Below are 27,420 nucleotides of genomic sequence, written 5' to 3'. Positions count from 1 at the left end.
GGATCCTACTTGTGCTATAGATAGTGTTATAATTACCATTTTATTGATAATAAAAACTAAGACTCAGAAAATGTAGCTAATGTATGCAATATTATGACACCAGATTGGAATAACTCCTTAAACCCCTAATTGTAACTAAGGATTATGCCAATTCTGCACCCAAAAGTGCAGACTCACAGATTCATTTATGGTTTTCCAGCTTATGTATTTCCAGGAAATGGCAAGATCTTGACATATGGCTACCCAAATAGACTTTTTATATGTCTATTTGGATTAGGATGCAGATCACAGTGTAAAATATGTCAAGGAAATCCAGGTGATGGTTGGAGCCACCCGCAATCATAGTTTTGAACAGAGAGAAAGGGGAGCTGTGAGCCAGGTGCTGGCACTCTTAAACATGGTGCATTGTTTTCCAGTTTGTTAGTTAAAGTTTCTCACTGCAGTAAGAAAGTGGTTAAACTAGATTGTGTGGGATGAAAGAGAAATGGTGGAGGGCATTTAGCAACATTTCCAGAGCCATAATTTTGCCTGGACTAAAGAATTATATGTGTTTGCAAAGTTTAGCTACAACAATGAACACCTGGAAACTACCCACATATCTAATAATAAGGGATACAAAGACATGTTATGATATATCCAGTCAGCAAGATATTGTATAGACCTTAAAAATAATATTGTGCAGAAACGTATAGTGACATTTAATGATACTACATAGTTGTAGTGGAGAATTATAGAGTGTGCAATCCCACTTTTGCAAATATATTGACATAGATATTTATGTTGTCCATGACAGCTTGTCATTTTATGAATAGTTTTTCTATGCTTGGGAGCATTCCCATATTATAATTACATTCTCCCCAGCATAGGAGTCAGAACTCAAATTTCTAGCCTCTTTTGCAGCTGGAATGCAGGCTTACCTGAGCTCCACCATGCACCATGTGAGAGAATTAAGTCCTGAAGTGAGTAAAGTGTGTGAGCAATTCCCATGTAGAGCTTTCCATTGTGATGCATGAGTGACAGCAGAAGCATTCAGCTTTTTTTGGAGGTGGAGAGAAAAGCTGGGTTTTGGAGGCAGTGGCAGCAGGTTCCTCATCAGGCCACATTTTTTCTGAAAGCTTAGCCCCAAGTCTACCTCCCAGCACTCCCAGCCATTCAGTCAGATATTCAATGCATTTAAAAAAAATAATAATCTCCTGTATTTACTTCTTAGTAACAGCTACAACACAATGTTGACTCTAGTTTTTGCTATTACTTTCTTTTTTTTTTTTCCTGCATACATTCATTCAGCAAGAAATCCTCAATGATGCATATTTACTGAGCATTAAGCCAGGTGTCATAGGTACAAAGATTCTTATGTTGCTTTCTCTCCCTCACTTTACGTATCAAATACACGCAGGAATGATTCCTTAAATAATTTTGGCAAGGATCTTTCTCAAGGCTTCATGCGGATCTAAGAAGTTTGAAGGCCCATGGTATAATTAATATATATTGTCCATTGCATAAAGTTTATTTTTTAAAAAAATTGATTGTAGCCATCCTGGATTAATGTATATGACTAAATTAGATGATTTCCTCTGTAATCACATTTACATAGTATCCAATCTCAATTGAATTCTCTTACTTTTCTCTTCTTTTCAAAAAGTAACTTGTATTTTAAATGTAATAAAGTCATCACATCTTTTTAAAATTTTGGATTTAAATTTATAGCAAAGTTAAAGAAAATATAGGAAAAAATTTTGTGAACTTTCCATTTGATATTTTTTCCACAGCTTCCATTTCTCTCCCTTTGGTTGAATTGCTATTGACAGTATTACTGTTTGTTTAGTGGTTACATTAAAACTTGTAGCATGCATATTTAATTATGTACACAGGCAAATATGTGCATGTGTATATATATGTGTGCATTTCTAACAAAGCTTAAGATTTATTCAGTATCTTTATAACCCTTGAAAATAAAATTAGAACCTTACTTATCATGGTGGAATGACCCCTTGAACCACACTCTGACTTTTTAACAGTCCATTTAATATCTGGTAGTTAAATAGATTTACCAGCATATTTTATCCATGCTTTTGTTCCCTGTGTTTCCTGCATTCTACTCCTTCCCTCTCAATTTACTTTATTCCGTGCTAAAGTATGTATTTCAGTAGTTTTTTAAGTGTGATCTGTGAGAGATAAATATTTGGGGGGCTTGGTAAATCTAAAGAGTTCTTATTTTTCCCTATTCTTGGATTATATTTTAGCTAACTTGGAATTCTGTGTTCACAATTATTTTCCCTCATCACTGGAAAGATATTATTCTCTTGGGTTCAGGCATTGATTTCTGATGACTAGAAATCTGTAGGCAATCTAGGATCAAATAGGCTTAGCTTTGTAGTCATTTTTTAGAATATCGCTAATAGCTTATAGGGTTTTCACTTCAGCATGAGGTTTCTGCAATTTCAAAAGTATCTTAAATAGTATCCAGATTTATTGCATTTATATAGCACTTTCAATCATAAAACACGTATCCTTTGGTCTGAAAATTTCTAAGCTATTATCTCCTATGATATTTCTTTTATGTTATTCTCTATATGTGCTCTCTTTGAAAGTCCTTAGATGCATTTTGGAGCTGGTTGATTCCTGTTTTTTTTTTTTAATGCAATTTTATTGAGAAATCTTTGCATACCATATAATCATCCAAGTATACCATCAGTGGGTTACAGTATCATCATATAGTTGTGCATTCATTCATCACCACAATCAATTTTAGAACATTTTCATTACTCCAAGTAAAACATAAAAAAGAACACCCAAAACATGCCATACCCCCTCATTTATTTATTATTTATTTATTTATTTGTCTTTATTTTCTTATTTGCCCATATACAGGATAAAGGAAGTCTCAATTACAAGGTTTTTACAACCACATGGTCACACTGTATAAGCGATATAGTTAAATAATCATCTTCAAGATCAAGGTTACTGGATTATAGTTCGACAGTTTCATGTATTTTAGCTGTACACTAAAATCTAAAAAGGACTACCTCTATAGTGCATAAAAATAATCTTCTGAATAACCTCTCAATTCTATTTTAAATCTCTCAGCCACTGAAACTTTATTTTGTTTCATTTCTTTTCCCCCTTTTGGTCTAAAAGGTTACTTAATCCCATGATGCCAGGGCCAGGATCATCCTTCAAAGTCATGTTCTGCATTGCCAGAGATATTTTACATCCCTGGGAGTCATGTCTCACATAGGAGGGAGGGCAGTGAGTTCACCTGTGGAGTTGGCTTAGAGAAAGCGGCCACATCTGAGCAACAAAAGAGATTCTCTGGGGTGACTCTTAGGCATAATCAAGAGTAGGCTTAGCTTCTCCTTTGCAGGAATGAGTTTCATAAGGACAAGCACCAAGAACAAGGGCTTGGCTTAATAAATTGATAGTCCCTAATGCTTGTGAGAATATCAAGAATTCCCCAGGTGGGAAAGTTTAATATTTCCACATTTTTCACTGGTACTTCAAGGGGACTTTGCAAATACTTTTTATTTTCTTTCCAAATTACTCTAGCATAGGTCAGGTTATACATTAACCTGTACAAAATAACAAGATCTCATTCCCTATACAAGATTCCATGTAATTATGTTGCCTTATTAAACTGGCCATACAGGTTAAATATAGATAGTGTGCTACAGAAAATATAAATTTTGTATTAAGTAAACATCTTCTCCTTTGGTCTCACACAGAGGGTGAAGTTGTAAAACACAGTTAATATCATCCTTTACGCTGTATCGTGCTACAATTTGGTTCGTCCTAACCAAATCAGCTTTTTCCCATTTTTGCTTGCTCTACATCTAGAACTCAGCAAGTCCAGGTCTTCAGTACCTCCATCCTTCTCTGAATTCAGCTTTTGGTTTATAGAGATATTTATCTTATTTATGTATTCCAGGGAATTTACCTATAACAATTGAATATCCTCTTCAGCTATTATCTAAGGGGAGATTATTACTCTGAGGCCCATTTATCCTTAGCTGGGTTTCACAGTAACCATGAATTCATATAATTGCACACAAGAATGTACATAAGTTAAATATTTGTATATTTCTAGGGTGTTGGCTATTTAACTTCCTCTGATTCTCAGAGTTTTCAAGAACCTCTGACCTAACATGACTTCGTTTGACACAAGATATCTTTCCTGGGAAAAGACATAGCAATCAGAATTCATTTTATTTTTCTTCCAAGACACAATGATATTTTCTACCTTCAGCAATATTAGCATAATTTTAAAAGGAACAGTACATGGTCAGCTTTGGAAAGATTTGAATGGAGTCCATCCAAAGTAAAATTGAAATTCAGCTTCATGGTGATTTTTTTTGGTGGAGGCAGCCAAAGGAAATGCTTCCTTTAATGAAGCAAAATGCAAATGTTTAATTAAGGCAACATATTTGAAATGATAAGATTATTTACTTATGTTTTAGCCCCCTAACAATTGTGTTTTTCTGAGGATATAGGAGTTAAATGTAGTTTGTTTGTTAGATATGGACAAATGCATTTTCAGCAAACACTGGCTGCTAAACCAACACAAGGATTGTGCATTTAATAAGTGTTCAATATTTGGAAGACCTTTAAAATTTATTCTGAGAGCTTTAATTGACTAGGCCAGGCATCCAGCTTAAATTTAATTCAATTGTGCTATCTACCACTCTTATGAGACTTTTCACTGGTTAATAAAAATGAAACAAAATAAAATTGGAAAATATGATATATTACTTAGAAGTAAAATGAAAATGACAGCTTTACTTAAAACAGAACATAAAAAATGAAATGAAATATGAACTAATCATTCCATTTGAAACTTCAAAGAGATATAATACAAGGATTGCCACTTCTAATACAGGACAATTAGGCAAAAAAAGAAATTAAAAGTATCAAGACTGCAAAGGAAAATGGAAACCTATCTCTATTGCAGATGACATGATCTTGCATACTAAAAATCCTAAGGAATCCACTAAAATAATCTAAACTGATAAATGATTTAGCGATGTGTAAGGATTCAAGATGAATGTGCAAAAATAAGTTATATTTCTATGCACTAGCAATGAATAATCCAAAAATATAATTGAGAAAATGATAGCATTTATAATAGCAACAAAAGGAATAAATCACCTAGGAATAAATTTAATCAAAGAAATGGAAGAATTGTACACTGAAAACCACAAACATTGTTAAAAGAAATTATAGAAGAACTAAATAAATAGAAAGACATCCCATTTTCATGGATTGGAAGAATTAGCATTTTTAAGAGAGCAATAATTCTCAAATTAATCTACACATTCAGTACAATCCATAAAATACTAGCTGGGTTTTTTTTGCAGAAATTGACAAGCTGATCCTAAAATTCATATGGAAATGCAAGGACCCTGAAGAACCAAAATAATCTTGAAAATGAAGAAAAAGTTAGAGGACTCACCATCCCAAATGTAAAGCTTACTACAAAGCTACGTAATCAAGACAGCATGAAACTGGCATAGGTCAAAGAAATAGAATTGAGGGTCCAGATATAAACTCATAATCTATGGTCAATTGATTTTCAACAAGGTTACCATGAAAATTCAAAGGTGAAAACTAGTATTTTCAACAAATGGTGCTAATACAAGTGGATATCTGCATGTAAAGATAGAATTTGAACTACTACCTCATACTGTATACAAAAATTAACTAAACATGAATCATAGACCTAAATGTAAAAGGTAAAATGATGAGATTCCTAGAACAGGAATTGGGTTAATCAACTGTCTCTTTAGCGAGACACCAAAAGCACATGGAACAAAAGAAATAAATTGTGCTTCAATAAAATTAAAAGCTTGTGTGCATTCAAGAACACTATTAAGAAAGTGAAAGACAACACACGGAATGGAAACAGATATTTGAAAATCACATAACTAACAGAGAACTGGTATCCATAATATGTAAATGGTTCAGCAGTAAAAAGACAAGTCACCCAATTAAAAAGTAGGAAAAGGCCTGATACACATTTCCCCAGAGACAATTTGAAAGTTGCCAATAAGCACATGAAAGGACACTCAACATTATTAGTCATTAGAAAATGGAAATCAAAACCATGGTCAAATACCACTTCACACCCACTAAGGTGACTATAGTAAGAGAGGTGGACAATAAATGGGTTTTCTCCAAGATATGGACAAATTGAAACTCTTGTACATTGCTGGTGAGATTGTAAAATGGTTCAGCCACTTTGGAAATCATTTGACAGCTCCTCAAAAAACCATTTGACCCAGCAATTCCACTCCTACTTATATATCCCAAAGAAGTGAAAACACATATCCACAAAAAAAAATGTATACAAATGTTCATAGCATCTTTATGCATAGTAGCTAAAGGTGTAGATGAATCCAAATGCCAAATAATTGATGAATTATTTTTAAAATGATATCTATTCAATGAAATATTATTGAGTTGTAAAAAGGAATGAAGTACTGATACATGCTATGATAAGATTGGTCCTTGAAAACAAGCTAAGTGAAAGGAGCCAGTCATAAAGACCTCATGTCATATGATTCTAACTTATGTGTAATGTCCAGAAGAGGTGAATCCATAGAAACAGAAAATATATCAGTGGTTTCCTAGGGCTGATGGGGTAGTGATGGGTGGGGCATGGTGCAAGACAGGAATGGGGAAAACTTCTAATGTGTATGGAGTTTCTTTTTGGGAAGTAGAGAATGTTCTAAGATTATATAGTGTTAATGGCCCTGTGCCCCCCGATATATTAAAAAACCACTGAACCCTACACATCAAATGGGTCAATTTTATGGTACATGATATGTATCTCAATAAAGCTACAAATAAACTGATACAATGAATTTTAAAAAATCCTAGTTTCTTTACATTGTTTTACAGTTGAAAATATTTTGAGGCCAAAAGAGACCTTACAGGTCATTTAGTTTACTTTATACGAACTAGAGAAATTAAATAAATATATAGATACATAGATAGATACAGATATAGATACACAGATAAATATTACTTATAACCAAAACTACAAACCTTTTTGTTTGTTTGTTTTTAAAATATTTTTATTATAAACAATGAACGACATACCAACATTTGTGACATACAAACATTCTTGACATGGTTACAATCAGTGGCTCACAATACCATCACGTAGTTGTGAATTCATCACCATGATCATTTTTTTTAACATTTGCATCTCTCCAGAAAAAGAGAGAAAAAAGAAAAAACTCATATATGCCATATCCCTTACCACTCCCTTTCATTGACCACTAGTATTTCAATCTACCCAATTGATTTTTTTTCCTTTTTTTTTTTTTGCATGAACAGGCACTGGGAATTGAACCCAGCTTTCTGGCATGGCAGGCAAGGATTATGCCACTGAGCCACTATCACACCACCCTACTCAACTGATTTTAACCTTTGCAAAACTGCAAACCTTATATTTGAATTTCCAAAGTATATCCAGATTTGTAAACCCTGCAGAGACCATCTACACAGCAAAATTTGAGGTTGCAGATGAGATCATAATTCAGGTAATTTAATTAGTATGGCCTCTCAAAATATGACCTGGATTATTTTTTGTATGGGTGTTACTGAAATACTGAAACTAACAAGGAAAATACGGTGAATAAACAGAAAGACTGCAGAAGTATCTGATTGAATACTTTGGAAAATCTATTAACTTAAAATATATATATAAAATTGTCTTTGAAGGAGACACCTTTTCTTTCTTTCTTTTTTTTTTTACATAGGCAGGCACCAGGAAATGAACCCAGGTCTCTGATATGGCAGGTGAGAACTCTGCCACTGAGCTACCATTTCCCACCCTGCAGGAGACACTTTTAATCTGTGCTGTAATGACATATATGAATCTCTAAAAATTATTTAGTAACCCAAGTCATTTTTTAATTTTGAACTAAGGAGAAAAAACTTTTATGCTTTTAGAATTTGTTCTATGTCTTATGCTTCACAGTTTGACTTCACATAAAAGGAGGATAAATTATCTTTAGAGAGAAAAGTCTCAATTTTCTTTACTTGCATAGGCAGATGATGGAAGATTAAATAACCCCTCCCCATGGCTGGACTTGTTTTTTTGTGTTATTATTTAAAACTGCAGTCTTCTCCTTCTGGAGTTTTATGTGAGTTTCAAAAATACAAACTAAGTAAATTTTTGAGGAGGAATGTGGTCTCTGTGAACTCATCTAGCCCAAAATTTACAGATTTGTAGCTTGCAGACTGCGCCTTTCTCAGAGATGTCTTTTTTGACTTGCAAAATATTTTTAAACATGTTTAAAAATCAGAAGGTTTATATAAAATCTCTGGATTTCTGACTTCCCTTGAAAAACCTATGGGTTTAGAAAAATAGCCCTTCCTCCCTGCATGGTGGTTGGAATTATTGGCTGCAGGTGGATGCCAGGCATCCAGAACGCCAGCTGCATGCTGCCCAGGTGGACAGAGTTCCCTTGGCACCAGCTTCACCGGTGTACCAGCTTCTTGACCTAGTTTGCAACTGCTGACTTTGCCCAATCATCATCTTTTTTCTGCCCTTGCTCTACGGGCACTTCATCAAATGCCACTTTTGGGACATTCTATCAGTCCAAAAGTCATAAGTCCCTGCTGATTACATAAGAGAATCTAGTTGAATTTCCCAAAAAGGATATTGATGAACTTAAAAATACCTTGAATCTTTTGATAGGAACTTTCTGAACAAGGATGAAACTGGTTCTTGGGACAAAATAAATCCCTAGATGTCACAAAGCTTTGTGGCCCTTCAACAAGCACAGGGTGTAAGCAGATATACAGCATACCTGTGTGGTTACCCTTTCAGTGGAAGGGGAGTGATTAAGAAAGTTCAACAATGGCTCTTTGGGGGGGTGGGGAGGGGAAAATAGCAAAAAAAATAGTTGAGAAATGCTGAAATATGCTCAGAAACAGTTCTGCCTGGCCTGATATTTTCCTGTCAGATGTAGCTCCTTCTCATAGGAAAATGTGTAAAAGAAATTGAAATCAGTTACAGCGTAGACCAACAACACAGGACACCATTAAATCCAATGGCTGAAGTAAGCAAGAATTTGTTTTGAATGACAGCTAGGGGAAAACAGGAACTTTAGATATTTCTTACTTAACTATAAATTGTTATGCAACACCCATTTTGAAGGGCAATTCGACGATACCAGACTGGTAAATCAAACACCATTATAAACCATAGCCCAGTGATATCTCTTAATGTGGATAGACCCCAGTCTTTGTTCGCCAAGATGAGCTAACCCAGATGTCTGGCAGTGGGTACAGCTGCCAAAAGGGGCACCTCAGCCCTCCTTCTGCAGGAGGCTGGACTGAGTTTCTTCACAGCAGGGTGGTCACGAGGTTCTTAGAGGGAGGATGGAAGCTGCTAGGTTTTATGGCTTCCCTTCAGAACTCAGTGTCACTTTGCAACATTTTGTAAGTCAAAAGGCTCCTAAGCCCTACAGATGCAAGGGGTGGAGGAATGGACTCTACCCCTAGGCTGGAAGAGGGACACATTTCCAAAGGGAATGAGAACATTTGGGGATGGAAGAAATATGCGATCATTATTAAACAGTCTATCCAAAACTTCACATCCCTGGATGGAAGACTCAAGAATATAATGATGTAAATTCTCTTCTGCATAATATGTAAAGTTAAATCCAATCCAATTAAAATCTTTTTGTAAGACATAACTAGCAGATCCTTAAGTTTAATTAGAGGAGAAAAAGTTAACAGAAATGGCCAAGAAAAATTCTTAGCAGAACAACCACAAGGGGAGTGTACCTATAAGATATTAAACTTTATTAAAGCATCATAATCAAATCAGCGTGGCATTAATTCAAACATAGGCATGTGGATCACTATTTTGTAGTAGTAAGGCTGCAGGATTATGTTCTCAATGAATGCTTGTTGGGCACGTTTTACTGGGCACTTAAAAAAAAAAGAGCCAAGGAAAAGAATCTGGCATATGTTGGATTTTATTATGATTAAGGGTTTATTTTAAGTTTGTGGGGGAATCTTCAACCATAGAATTAATAATGGCCATTTTGCAGACAAATATAGGTAAACCTATGCCTTCTATCATGGAATAAAGTGTATTCAGATGGTACCACAAAGAGAACATAAGGGAAACTGTTCTTATAATTTAGAAAGCATAAAGGAGAAGATTAATGTATTCAATTACAAGGAAATTTTAAACTTTTATACAATAATTAACAAAGAGCCAAGAGGTAGATGGGAAGAGAATATTTGCATCACCTATTGACAAGGAACTGATATTCAAAATGTATCAATAGTTTTTTACAAAGAAATCAAAAAAGGAACCAGTGGGAAGATGGCAAATGATTTAAGCAGACCATCCAGAGAAAAAATTTCTAAATGACTGTTATTTTGCTAAATGCTGCTGGAATGCAATATACCAAAAATGGAATGCTTTTTAAACTATATTAATTTATAAGTTTACAGTTCTAAGGCTATAAAAATGTCCAAACTAGGGCATCCGGAAGAATATAACTTGACTCAAAAGGCTGATGTCTGTCACGTGGGAACGTACCTGGCTGGCATCTGCTGGTCCTTGTTCCTGGTGCTGTTGCTTCCAGCTTCTGATGCCAGTGGTTTCCTCTCTAAGCATCTGTGGGCCTTCACTTAGCTCCTCCAGGGCACAACTCTGGGTTCTGACTTGCTTAGCATCTCATGACAAGGCACACAGCAACATCTGCTGAGTTCTGCCTCTCCAAATGTCCATGCCTAGGCATCCACTCTCTCTGTCGGCTTTGAACTCTCCCCAAAATACTACCTATTTTAAAGGACTCCAATAAGCTAATTAAGACACACCTTAAAAAGGCAGAGTCTCAGCTCCATCTAATCAAAAGTTCACACCCACAACTGAGTGGGTTATATCTCCATGGGAACAATCTAATCAAAGTGGCCCACCCTACAATATTGAATCAAGTTTAGAAGAACAAGGCTTTTCTGGGGTACATAACAATTTCAAAGCAGCATAATGACCAACACACATAGAAAGATGCTCAGCTTCACTAATAATTGTGGAATGTAAATTAAAACAATAGGGTCCTGTGAGTGCTTTTTTTAACCAACCAATTTGAAAAAGCTTTAAAATTTATTTTTTTCAGCAATGACAACTACTGTGTGGAAAACAGTCTCAGACACCGCTCATGGCAGAGTACATTCTTTTAAAAACAAACTTTTTTTTATGAAATATAACATATATACAAAAAAGCAATGAATTTCAAAGTACATTGTGATAACTGGCTATAGAACAGATTTCAGAGTTTGGTGTGGGCTACTGTTCCACAATTTTAAGATTTTTCCTTCTAAAAGAAATGTCAATATAATGATTCAGCAGTCATACTACTCAGATATAACTCCTCCTCTTTCGACCCTTCTCCCATCTTTAGGGGTATTTGGACTCTGGCCATTCTAACTTTTTCATATGGAAAAGCAGAGTTGATAATATGGGATACGGGGATGGAACTAGTTGATGTTCTTGGACAGGCTGGTCCCTCTGGGTTTCAGGAATTATCTGGTTTAGGAACCCATTTAGAGGTTGTAGGTTTCTGGAAAATTATCACAGTATGTGAAACTTTGTCGAATTTCAGATAGAACCCTAGGTGTTCTTTTGGGCTTGGTTGGGGTTTGGCAAACCATTGTAATTAGCAATATCTAACTGAAGCTTGTATAACAGTAGCCTCCAGAATAATCTCTCAATTCTATTTGAACTCTTTTAAGCCACTAATATCTTATTTTGTTACATTTCTTTCCCCCCTTTTGGTGAGGAAGGTATTGTTGATCCCATGATGCCAGGGTCAGGTTCATCCCTGGGAAGTTATGTCCCATGTTGCCAGGGAGACTTTCAACCCTGGATGCCACATTGCACATAGGGGGCATTTTACTTGCAGATTTGGGCTTAGAGAGAGAGGCTGCATCTGAGCAACAGAAGAGGTTTTATGGAAGCAACTTCTAGAAATAACTATAGGCAGGCTTAGCTTCTCCATTACATAAATAAGCTTCACAAGAGCAAACTTCAAGATCAAGGGCTTGGCCTATTGACTTGGGAGTACCTAATATTTGAGAGAGCACCAGGGGTTTCCCCAGTGGTAAAGCTTAATAGTTCCATATTTTTTCTCCAGTCTCTCAAGGGCTTTGCCAATATTTTTAATTATCTGCCCAACATACTCAGGGATGTATCCGGGTATTACCTTAAGCTATACAGAATTACAAGGTAAATATATTTTGGAAGGTGATTGGGCAGTTTCCATCAAAATTTTAAAATATTTACACTGTAATCTCACTTTTAGAAACTTATGCGTTAGAGAGAACTCAGTGGCACAAAAGATGCACATACAATGTCGATGATATCACTATCTAGAATCAGAAAATATTGTAAGTTGTCTAAATTTCCACCAATAAGTTAAACAGTAGAATAGTACAAAGGTATAAAAAATGAATTAGGTCCAGGTGTGAATATATCAGGTGAAAAATATAGTCACAGAAAGATACAATTATTACTTTGTATACTATATACTTTTTAAATGATCTCTTTTACAAGGAGAATGAATGTATTTATTAAGGTATATATTTTAAAAGAATATGAACAAAAGACTTAAACATCTCCTAGAAATTCATCAAATTCTAGGAAATTTCAGAGACAGTAACAAAGAGGGTGAAAGTTTTTCACAAAGTAAAATGTTGAAAAAGCTGGGTATTTTGCCTAGGTAAGAGTCAACATAATAGTTTTTGCTCCAGGGAGCAGAGCTATGGCCAGTGGGTGAAAATCTAAGTGATAGGTTAGAAATTTCTAACCATTTGAGATGCCCAAAGGTGAAATAGGCTTGGGAAAGGCAATGTGATCCGTTCCACAGGACCCCGACAAGCTGAGACAGAGCGATCTGTCAGGACTGCATTAAAGCCTATAACTGTATCGGTGGGTAGGGAAGAGGGGCTTGGAAGAAAACATTGAAATCTAAAGTTTTGAAATCCCAAATGTTCTGAGTGACAGTCCACAAAATAATTAGAGTAGAAGACGTAAGTCTCGAAATGTCTTAGATTATGTTATTCATTAAATCATTGTAACATCTAGCAAGATGAGCGTAGCTTTGTGAGAAAACCATTGGAATTTCACTTTTAGAGGCATGTACATGAATTCTCTATTTGAAGTTGCAGATCATTTGCTGTCAGATGGTCCATAGATGAGAAACATTGACTTATTCGAAATGTAGAATCTCAGGCTCTAACCCAAGCCTCCAGAATCAGAATCCACATTTTAATGAGATCCACTGGTGATACCTATCACAAATTTGCGGAAGCACTGTCTTCAGAGTTCTTTTATTCCTGAGCCTTCAAAGCCCCTAATAGAAAACAAAAGCCCAAATAATTAAAAGTTTTGGTGATTATTGCTAACTACCGAGGACAAATGATTACAAGAGAAAAAAGTGATGATATTTCTAAATATTTATAAAACCTAAATTTAACCTTTTCTGGGTATTGGTTTAAGTGGGCAGTCATTCACTCTTCAGGAGATCTTAGCCCACCTCCTTCCTGCCAATAAATAGTGCTCTCGATTTAATTAAACAGTGACTAGAAAAAGAGTAACATGTTTGAGACTTTTCTCATGCATTTCATTTTGACAGCTGTTATTACCTAGGACATCCTTAATGTCATATTCTGCAGTTTATGGTTTATTAAAAATTCTTTCTATTGTTTCCAGTGCATTAATGGGTTTTTAAGGTTTAATCCTTTAATCTTTATTTACTTACTTTTAGCTTTTTTTTTTTTCAACATCAGAGTTATTTGGGGCAGGGATGTGGAGAATCCCTACTATAAAAGGAGAATAAAGAGAGTGAATAAACTCAAAGTGGAAAAAGTACCCAGCTAATTGGTAGTATTTTAATTATCAGCTAAAGCTCTATTAGAAATGTATTGGTTTCCTATTTATTTTACTATATACATTTCCTGAATCATTTTTGTTTCTCACTCTGTGGAAAGACAGTTAATGGAAAATAATGAATTCAGCAACGTATGGGGACATCACACTTAAACCTTTTCTGGATTTTCACAAAACATTGCTTTTCATAAACAGTTTTCTTAGCAAATCATGTTGCCTCTCAGCAGGCCTTGCAGAATTTAAAGCATACTCTACCCAACTGGTCCCAGATGGAAATACTCTCTTGAAATTGGATGGCTTTTTAAGTGTAGCTCTCCACAACCTTCCTAAAGAAAAAAAAAAAAAAAGCTTGAACAGAATGCATTTAGTAGCACAGGAAATAATTCCACAACCATCCCACTTATTTGAATGTTTCTGCTTTTGGCAGTGGAATTTTTCTAATTTAATTAACTCATTAACGTTAGCAGATGACACAGTGTGAAAATGCTTTTCTCAAGTGACTTATCTAAATATTCTTCCAATCCAGTGGGGTTATGTGCACACTTTACTTATTTTTTTATAAAATTTATTTATTTATCCGTTTCATTTCTACACTGACTTCCCCCTAAGAGTTCACGGGCAACATGTAGAAATTTTGTGTAATGAACTGGAAACCTTTCTTAAAGCGATGAATGGAGAAGAGGCAGAAGAGGTAACTAAAGAGTGGGGAAAATCTTTACAAAGAAAGACTGGGAGAGAACAGATGGTTTGAGAAGAACAGCCAGAGCTGAAAAGCTTACCCTGGTCCAAGCCCCTGCCACTCCGTTTCTTAGTTCTTAATTCATACACTGTAAAAATGCAGCTGTAGTTTTTGCCTGGAAATCAGCTGACAGTGCTTCAAATGACAATAAAAGAAAGCCTTTCAAAATAATCTCAACTAGAAAGTAGACCTTCCTTGTTCTGAAATCATTCATTCATTCACACTTTCATTTTACCTTCTATTTTACCAATCAATATATAAATGTCCTCTCCCTTCTTAGATTCCAAACTTCTTTAAAACTTTTGAACATATAATTTACATCTTGTTTTCATTTTTCTTCCTTCCCTTCCTCCTTCTTTCTTTTTCTCCTCCTCCTCCTCTTCTCCCTCTCTCTCTTTCTTTCTTTTTAATCCCCACAGCTTGTATAGGGCCTGAACAAAATAGATACTGAATACATATTACTAAGTTTTGAATTAAAGGAATTATGTTGACTGGTTACACCTAACAACTATTGAGTATCTACTAAGCTACTTAAAGTTATGCATCATTTCGGTCCTCAGAGAAGCCTTCGTTCAGTCACAGTGCATATGATGCTCAGGTGATTGCTGTTATTGTTATATTATTTTAATTTTATAAGTGGAGAAACTAAGCCCAAGAGACATGCTTAAAGTCTTACGCCGCGTAAGTAAGTGGCAGTGGGAGAACATGAGCTCGGGACTCTGGCTCCAGGATTTCAGCAGCCCCAGGACACTGCTGCCAAGGTGATGGCGACATGAGGCAGTCAGGCTTGACGGAGCCTCAAGCTGTGAGGAGGGAATTTCTTTGTGTCCCAGCTGAGAGAGAAATGTCACCGCCAGTTTCTCTAGCAAGCAAATGAGTACTGGTACCAGAAACAGTTGGCACTGAATGGTATACTTTAAAAAGGTGTGGTTTATAGTATGTGAATGAGATCACAGTAAGAATATATCCTTTAAATAGTGCAGGTTCAAAATTATCGAAATTTGGAAGTTCTGGAGGCTCCAAGAGTTTTCCCTAGGGAATTTAGCTCAAATTAATATCAATGCTTTAACTGCTCAAGTTTGTTAAATCCACACATTGAACAGTAGCCAAGGTGTCCAGACTCAGGCTTCACCGCGGTTCTCCAGTTCCTTTGTGCTGGAGGGGGCCATTATCTGAGGAGGGGGCCAGGGGCAGTGATTCTTAAGGGTCTGTTTAGCAGACAGAAGCTACTGAATATTCTGGGTGAGACGTTTAGGAAGCATGAGCTCATGAAACCTTTTTACATTTCAATCCAGTTTTCATCATCATGCAGAATTTGCCTCCACTTCAAAGAAAAAAAGCTGCTGTGCCATCCTTCTGAGGCTGTTTCCAGCCACTAAAGTGTGTGGCAAAGGATGAACAACACATCTGTGCAATCTGTTAGTGTTCAGTCTTCTTCTATATAAGTTTCAGGAGGCTGTTAGGATTTAAATAGACACTTTATGGTTGAAAAACCACATAATTTGGTATTTTAAAAATACTCATGGCTGGAATGGGCATGCCCTTTTCTCTGTGTGGTTGGTATCGTTCAGTCACAATGCACATGTGACACAATGCACACACATATATATATGCAGATGAACACATGCGCACACTCAGGGCACCAACCTACATGTGTGTGCACACACATACATATGCTCTAATACGTAACACACACTCAGCACACTTATACACATGTGTGCACATCACACACATGTGCACACAAGTACACATATGCTCACATATTCAGTCCACACATATACAATCACATATGCATATTCATACATATGCATGTACATACATTCATACAGATCACACATATACACAATGCTCATACACACACACACACACACACACACACACACACACACACACACACCCTACTCATGCACCTCAGAAAAGGATGAATCAATAGCAGAAAGTTATTTAGTCAATATATCTTTAAATGGAAACTTCTGTGTCCCTATGCTTAAAAGTATAAAGAAAGCCAATTGTTTTTATGCAGTCAGTAGAGTAGGATGAAAAAATATCAAGACAATGGCATGTCAAACATTCTGGTTGGTAGCTAAAAGCAAATTTTGTGGATTCATAGTTTCCTCTTTTTCCCTCCCATTATTTTTTGTTTGAAATGGGAGTAGAGTCAGTATGAGAAGGGGGGGGGAGGGGTTTGGAGAGCCTTTGAGTTCTGATTTTCTGCCTCTCTTGTTCTTGGTGTTTGAATTTCTTTCCTTCGTTCTCTAAGTGATGGCCTCACTCAGAGTTTCTTAGAAAACTGTGCATTAATTTGGAATCTACATTTAATATTTCTGTCTTTGGGCCACATGAGTCCCCGCATAGAACAAAAGGCCAGTTTGAGCAAAACTTTGTAAGTCTGAGAAAGTGAGTGTTGGGGAGAAAGGGGGTGAGCCGAATTGTTTGTATTTAACATTCTTTTCTTTGGGGCCAAATTTGCAGATTAAGAATCGTTGATTGCAGTCGCTAAGGAAAGGCAATTTCTGCTGCCAACAACAGTGTGTCCCTCAGCCCATGGGAAAGGGAAGGAAATCGCAAGGGAGCTAAACCTTTACCCTCTCACCTGGGCTCACTTGGCTGTTTGGTGGAGTTGCTTACACCCCTGGAGATCCTGATTAATTTGGTCTGGGCATGGGCTTGGGTCTCAGGTGGTAGTAAAAGCTCTCAGGTGACTCTAAGGTACGGCTGAGTTTAAGAACCACTGCTCTAGCCTGGTGGTTGCAGCCTGGCTTCAGTATACATGCATGTCTGGGCACCACACCGCTAGAAAGCCATGGTGGCTGGGCTGGAGCCAGCACACGCATGGTTTTTAAAACTCCCGAAGTGGTTCTAAGGAGCAGCCAGTTGACAACATCTACTATGTTGTCAGTGGTAGGAAACTTGCTGCCCTTTCTGTCTTTGCGTGACTTAGTATGGTGATTTCGGTGGTGGATTTTTGAGTACCCACCATGGTGGAAGGACTCAGCATTCTGGGTGCTGCAGAGGAGGTGCCCATGAGGTTGGCACTAAGTCTCTGCTCCCTGGAGTTATATGAGGCTGTAAATAATCATTGTCCCTTGCCTAATGAGGCTGACTGAAAAAGACCTTGAGCAGAGCTGTGGAAGGACTTTCTTCTATATTATCTCATTGGAACATCACAAAAATCGTCACAATAACCTGGTGAGAAAGGCAGATTAAGAAATGTAAACTCACAGACGTTAGAGCATGTACTCAGTTTTCTTGCCAAAGAAACAGGGAGCCAAATCAAATGCCTAATCCATAGCGCTCTGGCACTACCTTTTTTTTTTTTTTCATTTTTTCAGGCACTGCTGCAAATTGTCAAAGCAGAGATGGAAGTGGGGAATCAGAGACACAGAAATTGGGGTGGAGAAAACTATTAAAATGTGTCTATATGTTGTGTGAGTGTGTGTGATACTGTGTATGAGGGAATATGCCTTGGGGTCTTCTTTAATGGCATGGTTTGGTAACTATTGCTTGAAAATGACGCAGCCCATTAAAGTTTAGATGAAAATAGAAACAACCAGCATCTTTAGGAATATTAAAAAGTTTGTCTAGCACTGAAAGGTCATTACTGTCGGTGAGGAAAATTAAAAACAGAGTTTATTAAGGCCACTCCGATTTCTGTAGATAGCTAGAAGTACGAATTTCATCAGCCAGAGATAGATGTGCCTGAGGGGGCAAGGAAAGATCAATATCAAGGGCCATCAATGAAAGGATGCTTAATTTCCTGTATTCCTTCATCTCCCTGACCATTTTCCATCCTGTACAGGGAGGAAAAGGCTTCTAAACCTTCACTCTGAGACAGATGTGTGCTCTTTTATAAGTAGATGTGAGAAGACATAGGAAAAAAAAGACAAAAACTTTAACTGGATTATGGCACTTTGTAAATGCAGGCAGGACCTATGCAGTCACTTTTAACTTGATGATATTTTAAAATCATGACAAAATATTTTCTCTAAGACTTGGGTGTGTCTGTATGGGTTTGACTAGAAAGGTAACTGCAGTGATAAAATGTGTGCAATATTTCTTGGTGTCAGCAACCTTATATTGCTGCCCTATTCTTTACATGTTCACAACGATGGCTGTAAACACTTATTTTGTTCATTTATTAATGCAAACAAATGCTCATTGAGTTTCTGTTATGTTGCTATATGTCAGGCGTTATCCTACTTAGGGGGGTGGCATGGAACAGATAATACTATACCTGTCCTCCAGGAGCATAGTGTCTAGTGGAAAGTTTAATTTCATGCTTTGATTTTAGAAAGCTCATGAGAAGGAAGCAAGGTGTTACCCAAAGAAGGTTGGCTACCTATCCAAATGGATTTCCATGGGGCATGCATCAATCATTGGGAAGCCTAGAAAAGAGAAACTACTCTAGAAATGTCAAGCAGAGTGAGATTTAGTATAGGGATTTGCTGTTGGAGGTGATGGAATGCCTGCAGGACCAAAGGAATAAGGGGATGGTATCCAGAGTTCAGAAAGCTGATGCTGTTCTTTCTTATGCTGAGCTGTCTGAGCAATCACTGAAGTTGCTGGAGCCTGTAGTCACTTGCTGTTTCTGCTGCCAGGGCTGGAAGCTGAAGTCCTTCTCCCTACTACCTTCTAATCTCTCACTACCTCTCATTCATAGAATCCAGTGTTAACCCAACTGACCAGTAAGTCTTGATAATATAGTTCCACCTCTAGACCCACAATACAGAGAAGAGACTAGAAGAACAACGGTGGGGCTGAGAGCCAATAGACAAATAAACAGCAGAGACAGGCCAGTAGCCACAGCCATCCTGGGTTCTACCTTAGTCTTTTAGACTCAGAAATTTGATTAATACCTTGGGCAGTGATCAGGCTTTGGGATATGACCAGATACACAAATGGTAAATATAAAAACATCAGATGCCAATTTGTAAAATTATACTAAAAAATGTGAACTTTCCAAAAGACTACCTTCTTAAGTTTTTGCCAATGAGCATATTCTTCTTCTAGAAGTAGGAGAGTGAGGGAACTCAAACAAAATCAGAAGGTTGCTTGATGACAGTGTTCTTTGAGTAAGGGGACTCAGCTGGATGATACCAATGGCCCTGTAATCCTAATTGTCTTTGAAATCTGTCATACTCATTTCTGCCAAATACCTGAAATCCCCATTGGATATATGTAAATGTGGGCACACACTTTCCTGCATAATGCTGGAGATGGAGTGTATTGGTCTTTGGACTTTTCTTGACCACTTGCCTTTTCATATGGGCACATCTTAGTGGCCCCCTTTTTTTCCTTTGGCTGGCCTTGTTCTTATACTTTTGGATAACTTGATAACGTTACTTTGATGCTTTCCATGATTGTTGTATGGTTTAACATGCAGAAAGCATTGGGTGTTTGCACCCAGTCTGGTAGTTGACTAGGACACACTGGTATGGCTGTATTGCTTGTCACTATCAGTCCTGACTGGACTGTACCCTTCTGGGTGATCAATACCTGACTGATGCCAGCTGCTAAATATTTTAAATATTATGTCTGCCCATATTATTGGCACCATAAAGTATAAAAAGAGATGGACGAGCTCAAGCAATTGAATCAGCCTTCCAGATAGGCAGACTAGACTGTTTGAGAACTGTCAAAAGAATCTCCATTTCCCCAAATGGCGGCCTCTTCAACTCATTGTGGAACCTAAAATCCATGCACAACGGTTGTTCCTCAATGAGCATAATCATTTTTACCCAAACGAATAATCAATTTATCTCTCATTTCAAGCTCACCTCCTATGTGCCAGGCACTGGCTAAATTCTTTCAGTGGATCCTCTCATTAATAGTGACAACCACCCTACAATAAGGAAAGTCTTACTATTAACTCCAAATTGTATAGAATCAACTGAGGCTTAAAGAGATCAAATAGCTTGTTTAATGCTATCAGCTATTAAGGAATAACCACTGTGTTTAGAATTAGAGTCAAACAGGATACTATAGCTTCTAAGACCCTGCATGATCTGATTGTTCCTTACCTCTCAGAACTTTCCTCAGGTGTTCTTTTTCTAGCTTGCTTTGTTCCTAGAAAATGGTCCCCTCTGCTGGGATGTAAGAAGCTATTTCACAACTCAGGGCTTCAACCGAGAAGCTGGTTCCTATACCTGAAATGCTTTGTGCTTGCCTTTGTCCATGGCTGGCTCCTCTCCTTATTCTATCTAAAATATTTTCTTCTTCCCCATACTTGACATTCTGTCAAGTATAACCCACACCATCCTCTGGGTTATAGTCTTCATACCAGGTATCGATTGTAGTCTGAAGTTACTGTTTGTTTATTTCCTATACTCTAACCCCCATCCGCACCCCCACGAAGGTAAGTTCCATGAAGGCAGGAACCTGGTCTTTGTTATGCATAGTTGTTGTATCACCCATATCTAAGGACTGGTCTTCCATGTAGTACGTGCTCATTAAATAAATGCTGAACACTGAAGGGTAGTCTTTTGTGAAAGAACAAATCCCAAAGCTGTTTTGGATTAAGATTCAGGATGGGATGCCCTTGATGGAGAGAGAAAATTGAGGGCCTGGGTAGTCTCTATAACTGGATTCATCATTACAGAGGGTTTCTGATCTACCTGTGATGAGTGTGGTGACTCATCATGAGATGAGTATGGGAGTCAGGGGAGGCTGCAGAGTGAGTAGAAACAGCCGCAAGAAGGATGAGTCAGGTCCCAGTAGTACCAAACTAACTCTCCTCTGAAGAAGTACTGCCTAGAGTTTGTTCATTACTGCCAACAAGCATAGATTGAGAATATGCTATATATAAATTACTATGTTAGGTAGTCTATGGTGATTATAAAGGCAAGTCCGCAAGGACTTCCATGAAAATTGGAAGAGAGAGAAAGTCATTGCCAGATGGGGTGGTATAGGAAACTTGCCCTGGAGCAAGCTGAGGATTTAGACTCCATGGAAGTGAGAGGTAAGATCAGAAGGCCTCAGGAATGTACTTAATGTGTTTGGGGATTGTGAAGGACTAATCAGCTGGAAGTAGACCTTGACCATGACATTGAAAAAATTGGATTTTATACTGAATTTGAAAAGGACTCCTATAAGTTTCTCAGTGTACCAGTAATACACTCAGTTAAAGTAATACACAGTTAAAGTCAGTGTTCCTGAAAGTAAGAGATGGAATGACTAAGATGAGGAGGGAACCTATAGGACGGAAAATGAGCTCATTGATTTCCCATGATTGACTATGATTTGGGTGTACCCTGTCTTGACCGCAGCCAACTGAACCCTTTTCCTGGTGGAGGAAACCAAGAGGAGGCCAGATGCTATGGGCTGTGCTGTAGAGTATGTTGCCTCCATGTTAGACTTCAAGCCACTGAATGTGGGGAAATCTACTTTTCAGTTTTTTTCAAAAACTGATTAGTATAGCATCTTATTAAGTTCAGCTCTCTATTAATTATTTCTGATTCTGTATCAGCAGCACAATGGCTAGGTATGTTTTTGAGAACTGTGAGCAATTTCCATACTTCAGAGTGCCTTCTGAATCATCAAAGACATATTAAATTAAGTCAATGAGTATTTAAATATTTAAGGTTAACTGCATTTTAATGTAGCCTGTAGGTAACCATACCTTACATATAAGTTATAATTTATTGCCTTTAAATCATTTCCATGTACATCATTCACTCCCCATTATTATCCAGTATTACAGCTGAGAAAAATGAGTTCAGAAAGGCTAATCACTTCTCCTAGGTCATTTAGTAATAAGTGGGAAAGCTTAGGCTCAAACCCCTTTAAAAAAAAATTAAGTCTTTTATGCCTTGTTGAAAATGGGAAGGGAGGGAGTGCAAAAGTAGTTCAGTGGTAGAATCCTCGCCTGCCACGTGGGAGACCTGGGTCCAATTCCTGGCCCATGCATGTCCCAAATAAACAAACAAACAAGCAAAACAAACACAAAATTCAGCAAATGGTGCTGCAATAATGGGATACTCACATGGAAAAATAATGAAATGTGACCCTGCCATACAGCATGCAAAAAAAAAAGGATGGCAATGTTTAATACAGAGGATGAGTCCTTAACCAGAATACTTAATTATTCCAGAACAAGCAATCTCAGTGGAGTGAGGGAATCAACTCTGTCTGGTATGGTAAAATGCAGTGGGTATTCAGTGTGTATTCTTCGGCACTAATGATGTCACTCACTATTCATTCTGAATCAATCTGCCCCACAGAGAATGCATCTTATAATGTTCATCAAATTGAATATTTTTAAATTAAATATTGACAATAATATCCATCACTCCTTTCTCCCCTTACCGGGCTTTGGGCTCTATAACTCTTGGCTATAGAACGTGGTTTTGTTGGTTTGCTCTCATGGAATTTGCAGGCAGTATCTCTGTGCAGAGGAACAGCATGATTCTGGACAACAGAGAGAGACAATGGGTGTGGAGACAGTGTGGCATGAAACGGACTGTTTGCTTTTTTCCACAGTCTGCTGATTCGACCTGTAAACCCATTCCCCAACTTCATTAGCATGACCTATAAAACAAGGTGGCTGCTATAAAGACAACTCTGACATTTGAAACCCAGAGAGATCTTTTAAGCTCAGTGTCATAATTTGGATCTGTGTGTTTTTGGCTTCAACACTTGTTCCTGGTTAGAAAGTTAATAAGAAGGGCCTAAACCCTGTCAACTTGGACAGTAAAACACATGTTTGCTTTTTTGCAGTGCCCCTGAAAACAGACGGGGATTTCTTATAAATCACAAAGGAAAATAAATAACCTCACCCATGGAGGGAAAGAGACAGCTTGACAAAAGGGACTTTGGAAAAAGGCTATCTCTAGACAGCAGTCTTGTGGTAAGTACTTAATATTCATTTGCCACTCTATATGTTTTGGCTTAAAATGCATTATTCTTTGCTATTTCCTGAACCCTGTGCTTTCAAACCCTCCATTCCAGTTACTCCATTAGCAATATCTCCTGGGATTTTGTTTCATTTATTTTTCACAAACTCAAAAGCCAGCAAATTATTGGAATGTTTGTATAGTGTCTTAATAGGCAAATGTCATCATCTGTCAACATTATATATAATTACATTAATTCCAGCTGAAGTAGAATTTAGCCTATACGAAAACACTACTGTACAGCTGATGTCCCATGCCAAGCCTATATATAGTTGTTCCATCACCCATTTACTTTAACTTTGGGGGTAAGTTGAACAAGAATTCCACACAGCTTCAAGTATTGAAGAGTCAATAAAGTCTTTAAGCTCTTCTTAGGTATGTAAATTAATTCACTTGTCCATAAACTTTCTTTCTGGAAGTTTTAATGCTGACAAGCGACATTCTCAAGAACATGGTTGGGGTTCCTTTCAGGTATGATAATCTGGTTAGTCCAAACAAAAAAAAAGAAGTCCTTGATTTTGGAAGGTTGGCTACTCTTTCATGGACTCTGTGCTAAGATGCACACAGCCACCTCTTTGGTTCCATAATGAGCTTGAACACAGCAAGAAACCAAATCAAGCCAGTCACTCCTTTCTCCTTTGCTCATCTACTGAAATAGACATTTAGCTTGCATCCTTCTTTTGCATGCTGTATCGGGCTGTGCTTTATTCATTTGTGAATTCTCAGCACCTGGCCTGGAGTGTGGCGCACAGTAGGTGTTCAATAAATGATTTGTTGAATTGATTGACCATTTATATCTTTCAGTCTCTGCAGCTGCCAGTCTTGCTCTGATAATGTACAGATTAGCTATTTACCTCATACATGCTGAGGCTTCGTTTCATAGACTGTTCACAGATATGAGTTCCCAGGATTTGAGAAACAGATTGCATTAAGCTTTTGTGTCAAATTCTTCTCTTGTTACTTGAGTCCACATTTCAGTCTATGTGGGCTTTAGCAGCTGAGCACTTTGAGTTTTAGGTTCTTCTCCTAGATATGACCCCATCTCACTTGCTGTTTCCAGGCAGAATGTAGTGATCGGCATGTATGTAGGTGTGTGTGAGTATGTTTGTGTGTGTCTGTGTACTAGTATGTCTATTCTCTTTTAATTTCTAGGGAAAATTGGGATAAAGAGATAAATTTTCAGGTTTCTTCTTTACATTTTTTCTGTGATACTGCAGAAGAAAAATGCATCTTAAATATCGACATGTCAACATGGTCTGTATTACACCTAACAGGGGGCAGAGATGCCCATATGATATGATGTAAGCAGCTCACAAAGGTCCTCAACCCCAAAATATCATCCTTTTCGGTTTCCTGCCTTAGATCCCTGATAAAATACAAATACCCTATATAGGCAAACAACCTAAGCTAGTGTTTTTTAATAATTCATAATAGCATTCATTAATAAAAGGCCTTTGTTTATTCCCAAATATCAACCAGGCAAGCATTATTTTGTTAAGGGAATTGGTAAACAGAAGGATGAACTGCCTGGAGCTTTGAGAAGGCAGAGCTGGGGTTGGGCAAGGCAGGGATGGGAGTAGGAGGCTACCACGGCAGCCTTGAGTACCTGAAAATCAGAGAGAAGGGGAAATGGTCAGAATGAAATTGTTGCCCATGTTTACCTATTGCTTAGGGATAGCTTTGAGTAGGGGCATAAATCAAAACCTGTCATGTTACCACTGCTAAGTAAAAGCCCCAAGCCAAGCTTGCATTCCCACTGATGTGTGGCTGGACCTTGTGGGGGCTGTCAGTCTGTCTCTGGACTTACTAACCTAGATGGATACTGTGAAAATGACAACATGTTGTTTGGTGCTACCTGAGAAACTTAATTCTGGTAAATCTCCCTATATCATGCTTAGGAGATATATATATATATATATATATTTTTTATACTAGTGAGATATCTTCCTTGTTTCCTAGAAACACATTAAGTGTACGAGCATACACAGAATTGCAAATCCTGGAAAAGAATGTCCTCTCCTATGACTACATGATTCAGTATTTGGGGTCCTTAAATGCCATTAAACAATCTACATTACACCATTTAGCCAAGCAATTATTATTATGCCCTCAGTTTTGTTATTATCTTTTATCCTTCATCTAAGATATTGCTGCTCATGTGATGAATTGGCTTTTTGGAATTGGGATCCATTGAAATCCCTTTGGATAAGTTCTGTGTTGACTGTCAGGAAGAGAGCTAAACTGGGGGTGAGGACAAACAAAGCTAACTGACCTGGAAAGGACTTCAGCCCAGCACTGAACTCCTGTTAGGCTCCATGCTAAAACCATGCAAGTAACCAGGCAAGAAATAGAGACGATTCTAGACAAGAGCTGCTCTGAAATATGAAGAAAATAAACCAAAACCTGGCCTCAGATTATATACTCTTTACTCCCGAGGCATGGATATTTTATTTTTCTAATTACAGAATGCTAAAGTGGGAATGGGTCATGCAGTGCCTCACTTTGCAAAGAGGAGGGTGAGAACTAGAGAGGTAAATGCTTTTCCTGAGGTCACACAACTAGTTTTACAACCAAAAATAAAGCCCATGTCTCCTCCCTATCAGTTCAATTCTTTATCTTTTACCATGTAATATTCCAGCAAGAGAAGATGTCCTTTTGAAAAATTGAATAGAGGAAAGAGAAACAGATTACATTCTTATGTCTTGAAATTCCATTGCAGTAATCATCCTGACCCATATTTTTGAGAGTCAGGAGGCCCAGAGGTAATTTCCACTTTCAGATTTTACAGGAGAAATTCCTTATAATGTTCTGCAAGAGAAAGGTACTATTAACTTCATTATGATTTTTTTTTTATTTTACATAATCAAATCGTGAAGTGTTGAGTAGAAATTATAGTTCCCTTGCAACTGCTTTTACATTTTTAGGCCAGAGGAGCCATAGCATAAAGGAACTTCCAGTCGAAGTACCAGGGAAAAAGCTCCAACTTGAAAAACTGAGTTGTTGGTTCTTAGTTACAATATTCCTTTCAGGACATGGCTTGGGGGATTGTCTCTGTGATGGGGGTAGTGGGCACACATATGAGTGAGTTCTGCTGACACTGAAGTATTCTTGACATTTGAAGATAGCCAAGAATAAATCACCCTTTAAAGAAGATAGGGACAGGTAAGTGAAACTGGAATGAAAAAACGTGTTTCAGCTTAGGGGATAAAGTCCCAGAGAGAAAGACACGCAACTCCAAGTTTGTCACCATGGGCTGGAGCATGTGGAGTGGCTGTCTATTGGTGGCCAGCGCAGTCTTCTCTGATAATAATAATAATACAAGTCACCCCCAGAAACACCCCAGAAGCTCTTTGATCAGAAAAAGTCACCATTCACACTGCATTTTTTATTTGCAAGAATCATTCCTAGGTTGCTTGTATAGCTATCTGACACTTGTCGGGGTGTGATAGCATGTAGCTGATGAGAAGTCTGGGGAGTGGATTACCTTTATTACCAGCTAACATTTCAGTAGCAGACATTTTCCATTTTCTTTTTTTGCATGGGCAGTCACCGGGAATCAAACCCGGGTCTCTGGCAAGAGAGAACTCTGCCACTGAGCCACCGTGGTCCGCCCAGGCATTTTCTTTTAATTAAAAAAATTACCTTTTGCCTTTGAGCATGGATGAGAATAATAGTTTCTCTATTGAATGATGAAATCCTACTTATTACCCTCCTTACTCTCCCATGCAAAGGAATATAAGACTTTGGTGTCAACTTAGACCCCTAACTCTAATAGCAGGGGAGTTTTGATTGTGTCAAAGGGACAGGGAAGGACCCACAGAGGTCATTCAATTCATGCTTCACCCTTTGACAGTGTGTGTTCAAATCCTTCT

At 37.6% G+C, this 27,420-nt stretch overlaps 1 protein-coding gene across 7 annotated transcripts in view; it reads left to right on the top strand.

Moving 5' to 3' along the window:
* Window positions 1-27,420, top strand: part of NCKAP5 (NCK associated protein 5) — a 1,072,936-nt gene that overhangs the window by 104,171 nt on the left and 941,345 nt on the right. For 6 of the 7 annotated variants that reach the window (XR_013172672.1, XM_077153602.1, XM_077153594.1 and 3 more), the window contains exon 2: window positions 23,373-23,502. Coding sequence is in view for 5 of the 7 variants with exons in the window: in XM_077153602.1 (XP_077009717.1) it covers window positions 23,434-23,502 (69 nt within the window). In the remaining 2 variants the exon portion in view is untranslated. Of the gene's footprint in view, window positions 1-23,372; window positions 23,503-27,420 lie in introns of those variants that run through there. The other variant, XM_077153599.1, reaches the window with a different exon arrangement.

The sequence above is a fragment of the Tamandua tetradactyla genome, chromosome 3, assembly GCF_023851605.1.
Source record: "Tamandua tetradactyla isolate mTamTet1 chromosome 3, mTamTet1.pri, whole genome shotgun sequence".
In the NCBI taxonomy this organism is placed as follows: Eukaryota; Metazoa; Chordata; class Mammalia; order Pilosa; family Myrmecophagidae; genus Tamandua; species Tamandua tetradactyla.
The sequence above is the reverse complement of the archived record's forward strand: the minus strand, read 5'-3'. Positions and strand labels throughout refer to the sequence as shown.